Below are 6,000 nucleotides of genomic sequence, written 5' to 3'. Positions count from 1 at the left end.
TCTGTCTGTCATCAAAAGGGCCCTTTGCAGCATCATCAACCGCACTCCTAAAAACATACTAAAGGAGATAATAATGGTGGATGACAACAGCTCCAAAGGTTGGTTTTAAACCCATTTGGGAAAACCATAACTTAGTTTATATTCAGAAGCACTGGAAGACAGGATGGGCTTGACAAAATCTGTTTAATTGTGCACATGTCACTGGTTCCTCTGGTTTTTATTCCTGCACGAGTGATCAGTGATGCTGAGTTGCATTCAGTGTAAATGCACCTTTGCGATGAACTGATTGGATTTTCATAGACAACGGTCAAGATCACTGAAAACCTCAAATTAAAGTGTTTTGCCTTGTGACAGAAATATCTCCAAACACCACCAGGGAATCCTTTCAAATTTGGTACAAAAAATCACTTGGACTCAATTAAAATTAAATGCAGTGTCAAAGAAATTATTTTTGAAGAATGCCTTTAAATGTGGTACTACATTGGATTTAACTGGTCTCCTTTTTCATTCAGAAAATCTGAAGGGCGACCTGGACATGTATGTGAAGTCCCTTGAGCAAGAGAACCCAACTCTTAATATCACGAGAGTGCGGCACAACAAGCAGCGAGGGCTTGCTTATGCCAGAGTCTCGGGGTTGAGAGCTGCGACTGCTGATGTGGTTGCCATTCTCGATGCACACATTGAAGTCCATGAGATGTGGTAAGAATGTGGCTAACATACAGCAATTTCTTTTCACGCTCATCACCATCACTGACAAATACCATTTTGAATACAAACTTCATAACTGTGAAAAGGGAGGAAATCCCACGTTCATGTTCCTATTTAAAGAACTTTTATTGCAAGTGATGTTTGAAGCAAAACAGTCTGAGAAAGAGCCTGTAGTGCTTGAAATGTCACTGGCAGCAATAATAATAACAATACACTTTATATGGGAGCTTTTAAGTTTGTGAATTATCTCTTTTTCAGCTGCCCAGTTTGGCCTGTGAGTGACCACTGAGCTGCTCAGACAGTCACAGTTTGTCAATAATAGCAAAACCTCATCTTTATGGAGCTTTAATAACGGGAGTCTTGTCTCTCACCCCTTCCCCATATATAGGGCTGAACCCCTGCTGACACAAATCAAAGCTGACCGAACAGTGGTGGTGTCGCCAGTGTTTGACAAAGTCAACTTTGATGAGCTCAGGGTTATTAAGTACATTCCATCAGCACACGCCTTTGACTGGGCTTTGTGGTGCATGTATGAGAGCTTCACGCCTGAATATTACAAGCTCAAAGACGGCTCACTACCTGGGAAGTAAGTTCAAAAAGGATCCTTTTTTCAGTAATGTATCATGTCATGGTTCTTATTTCATTTAGGATAAAATTACATTTTGATTACCCAACTTTTCTACTTTTAAATGATCTAGTTTTTTTTCATGATCCAATTTTCACCTTTCTCTATAGAAGTCCATCTGTCATGGGGATCCTAGCTGCTGACAGGATGTTTCTTGGGGAAATTGGTGCCCTGGATGAAGGCATGAAGGTGTATGGTGGAGAAAATGTTGAGCTGGGAATACGTGTGAGTAAATCTCCATACTCTCTGACAAAACAAAATGGGGGACAGTACTTTTCCTATAAGAAAAAGACTAGATTTTTGAATTGCTTATTCACTTGTCAAGGGAATCAAGATAACTTTCATGCCATTTCTTGTAGTTATGTAGTTACAGCAAGAGCTAGAAAGAGGAAAAGCTTATAATTCACGTTTAAGCACTCTAAATCACAATCACAATAGTGCTAAAAACTCGGTTTTTTTTTTCTTGTATAAACTACATTTCCCAGAAGTCTCTTGGTTGATCATGTGACAGTGCTGTACTGTCTTATGGTAGTTTTCCCTTCAACTAAAAGAGCTAGCCACATATGATGCTGCTAATCAGTTATTTTGGTGACTGGTGTCATCTTTTTATTTTGGTTTCTATAATCATTTACTGTGGCCATACAAATGGAATGCTTTTATGAAGCAGCTCTTAGCTCCTGTTTTCACTGGAGCTTTACTTAGGGAGTCATTTTTGGTGACTGATCACATTTTTTGAAGAATATGAAGTTAAAAAAACTTACTTTTTTCATGAAGGTGTGGACATGCGGAGGCAGTGTTGAAGTAGTTCCATGCTCCAAGATCGCCCACATTGAGAGGAGGCACAAGCCTTACCAGTTAGACCTAAGTTCTGTCATGAGGAGAAACGCCCTGAGGGTAGCAGAAATATGGATGGATGAATACAAACACAACATCAACCTGGCTTGGAACGTGCCATTTGAGGTACAGCAAAATGTAGTCAGTACAACAAAAACAGGAACAAAAATATTAACTAATGTTTCTTAATTGTGCATGTTAACCAACTATAATAACTTCAAATTACACATTTTCCTTGTGATGCTACTAGCATAACATTCGCATGAACATGAACTCTATAAAGTGCTTACTGAGATTAAAACCAACTCAAAACACACACAATATAAAATAAAACGTAAACACCTTGTGCGATCGTCAGCCAGGTGCTAAAACAAACCACTAAAAGTGCTCGAGGCTCCGTTTGTAGCCTTAATTTTGAACAGATAACCTACCACAATGTAAACCAGGCACATCCAGGTAGGAATATGCCCGGTGCAGCATGTACAGAATCACGTCTTGTGACGGGATGAGGATCTTGACCCCTTCCAGTTTGCCTACCAGGAACGCATACGAGTGGAGGACACAGTTCTGTACATGCTGCACCGGTCATATTCCTACCTGGATGTGCTTAGTTCATATGTGAGAATCATGTTATTTGACTTCTTGTATGGGGGGGCACCACCAAGACCAAAGAACTAGTGGTGGACTTAAGGAGACCAAAAACATCATGCCAGTCAGTCTGCATTGGGGGAGTGGAGGGTGGTACCTGGGGGTGGTACTGGATGACAAGCTAGAGTGGTCTAATTAGACAGATGCAGTGTACAGGAAGGGGCAGAGCCGCCTCTTTTTCTTGGGACGGCTCAGGTCCTTCAATGTCTGCAGTGACATGCTGCAGATGTTCTACCAATCAGCGGTGGCAAGTGCACTGTTTTATGCTGTTAGCTGGGAAAGCAACATTTAGGTCATTTACATGTGCAGTTCTATTATTAGAGACAAATCATGCCAAGTTCTTTGCCTCTATAGAATCATGGAATTGACATTGGGGATGTGTCCGAGAGGAAAAATCTCAGAGAAAGGTTGAAGTGTAAACCTTTCAAATGGTACCTGGAAAACGTGTATCCCATGTTGGATCCCTGGGACGACATACTTGGCTATGGAGGAGTAAGTTTACTTTTATTAATAGAACAATAGGCAGGAGTGAGAATCCATTATATACAGTTGCACTGGAAACACTGATTAAATCTCCCTCTGACAGATGAAGAACCTTGATGCTGGCATGTGCATAGACCAAGGCCCAGTGCCAGGTCACACACCAATTGCCTACAACTGCCACTACTATAGTCCACAAGTACGTGACGCAGCTAAGGCGTGTTCATAATCTGCCTTTGCATCATTGTTGTTGTTTTTTGGGGTTTTTTAACTGCTCATTCTTGTTTCTCACCATTTTGTCCTCAGATCACATATTACCGCGGGACTGGTGAGCTCTACATTGGTGGCATCAGAGCCCAAAAGTACAATGACAACAGCTGTTTAACTGATCCTGGCAAAAATGAAACAAATCCTGGTCTTTACAACTGCAAAGAGGCCGTGCAGAAAGGAATGGGAATATACTGGGACTTTACTCAGGTAAAGATATGTTATTAAAACAAGCATACAGTTGAGGAAAACGTTGTAAAGGAGTTTTAGAAATTGTCAACAGTCTCTCATGTCTCAACCCCTGAAGTCAATGAATTCAGGATGATTTATAGATTATGATGCTCACTGTTGTCATTATGTGCTTGTTTACTTTTAAGTAGTAATGTGTTTAGTAGTCACACATATTCTTTTTCCAGGGCAAAGAACTGAGGAGTAGAAGGACAGAAAGATGTCTGGAGATTAAAGACCGAAAGCTTCTGATACAGGAATGCTCTGGCCAAAGATGGACAATCCAACACATAATCAAAGCTTTTTGAATTGGAAAAAAAAAAAAAGTACTTCTCTGCTCTTAGGTGATGGGCAAAAACTGAATGTTTGAAATGAAAATTATGGCAATTTAAATTGCCTCTTGTTTTGTATGGGAAAAGTAATTAAAAACATATTTTCTGGCTTTGTCACTCCACAGGAAAATGTGTTACTAACCACCTTGTTAATTTTATAAATGATTAAAAATGTAGGTTTCAAATTGTGACAAATTCAGCTGATCCTATAACCTGTAGTAATAATACATACATGCCTAATTTTTCAGCATTCTCATATGAGGGGGTTTTAGCTGGGACAGAAGCAAAGCTTCTGAATATTCTTTCATATACAGTATTTCAGACTGTACATCACTATGTACCAAACTAATTTCCATGTACCACTTGCTTCTGTAGATACATCAGTCATTGTTTTTGAGGGGTTACAGTGTGTCCCTGTACTGTATTAGCTTTCCATATTTGCTTGTGAAGGCTAAATAAACAAATAAATAAATAAAACAAAAGTATACAAATGCTGGAACAGCAATATAAAATGTAATCAATTATATACATTTACTGGCTAAAAGAGTTTTATTTTTTCTACATTAGTCAGTTCAGTCTGAAGTCAGTGTGGGTGTCCCTTGGCTCAGGACATTTATGCCCTATTTTCCAAACACAGCAGCTTGGAATGACCTTGTGCTGAGAGTAGTAATCCTGTGATAAAAATCATGAGAAAGAAAACATGTCGTGAACGATTCTAGCCACTGTTACACTGTAACTTATTTACTTTGAATGAACTACAAATTATAATCGAATACAAGCTCATTTACAAACTCTACACCCAACGGACATCATCTGTGGCCAATATGTAATATGACTCCATAAAACAATGACAATTCATGCAGTGTGTCATGTGTAGTGAGCATCGTGATGTACATGAATGTTCACGTCAGCACATATTCAGTCCTCTCTTCACTTTTTTTCATTCTTTCACAACAGCAAAGACCTGCAGTCACAGCTTCTATGAGCTCACCTCTAAATGCGACCACTTTCTCTGTGGTGAAAGTACATGTTTTCAGCTGATTTATATTATTATACTTCTGCGTTGCCTCCTCAGCTACAGTGGCCTTACAAATGAAGCACTAGTGGAGGCGTCGCAGAGGTATAAGACTGGTTCTAACTTTATTTTAAGTGACAAAGTAATAGACATAAGTAATATTCCTGGAAAACATGAAAAATTACTGTACCTTGTCGGATGACATCGTTGTGCTGAGCTGAGGAACAGTGGAGGAGGAAGCATGTTGCGGTGTCTGAGTGATATTTACGACAGTGCAGTTACAGTCGGCAACTTGTGAGTCGAAAATCTAAAATAATGCTCTGTATTACTTAAATGGACTTCCCCGGAAAAAAAATAATTCCTGGCACACTAAATTTCGTTGCACATGGCTGGCAGTACAGTAGCAGCATTATAGATATATATACATAAATATATGTATATGTATTAAATAACATTTTAATATGTATAAAATAAACAAGATATACGGGTTAAAAATAGGGCTACCACAGTAGTGGTAGCCAAAGTGAAGATGCTAATGCGTCAGTTTCTGTTCATTCAACAGTCTGGTGGCCTTGGGGAAAAAGCTGTTGTAAAACCTAGTGGTCCTGCTCCAGGGGTGTGAGGTATCGTGGGTGATGTTTCTGGCTCAGGACACGCAGCACTCCCTTGCTGTTCACCTTGTTAGGTTGGTGGAATGTGCAACTAACTCAACGGTGGCGCCCGGGTCGGCTGTGGCTGCACATGCTCACAACCACTTCGGACATTTTAGCAAAAATACAACTATGACCCTAAATTCAGTCACTACTTCTATAAAGATAGTATACAATCGCCACTAGCTGTTGGATCTTTGGTCATCCACTGAT

The 6,000-nt window shown here is 39.7% G+C and overlaps 1 protein-coding gene across 1 annotated transcript in view; it reads left to right on the top strand.

Annotated features, from left to right (window-relative positions):
* Nucleotides 1-4,307, top strand: part of LOC131469640 (probable polypeptide N-acetylgalactosaminyltransferase 8) — a 17,494-nt gene extending 13,187 nt beyond the window's left edge. Inside the window, exons 3-11 of the mRNA XM_058644851.1 lie at nt 1-98; nt 513-699; nt 1,097-1,294; nt 1,444-1,558; nt 2,108-2,293; nt 3,170-3,307; nt 3,402-3,494; nt 3,602-3,772; nt 3,979-4,307. The exon at nt 1-98 is cut by the window's left edge and continues 69 nt beyond it. Coding sequence (XP_058500834.1) covers nt 1-98; nt 513-699; nt 1,097-1,294; nt 1,444-1,558; nt 2,108-2,293; nt 3,170-3,307; nt 3,402-3,494; nt 3,602-3,772; nt 3,979-4,098 — 1,306 coding nt within the window. The 3' untranslated portion in view covers nt 4,099-4,307. The remainder of the gene's footprint in view (nt 99-512; nt 700-1,096; nt 1,295-1,443; nt 1,559-2,107; nt 2,294-3,169; nt 3,308-3,401; nt 3,495-3,601; nt 3,773-3,978) is intronic.
* Nucleotides 4,308-6,000: the final 1,693 nt, after the last annotated feature.

The sequence above is a fragment of the Solea solea genome, chromosome 12, assembly GCF_958295425.1.
Source record: "Solea solea chromosome 12, fSolSol10.1, whole genome shotgun sequence".
NCBI lineage: Eukaryota > Metazoa > Chordata > Actinopteri > Pleuronectiformes > Soleidae > Solea > Solea solea.
The sequence above is the reverse complement of the archived record's forward strand: the minus strand, read 5'-3'. Positions and strand labels throughout refer to the sequence as shown.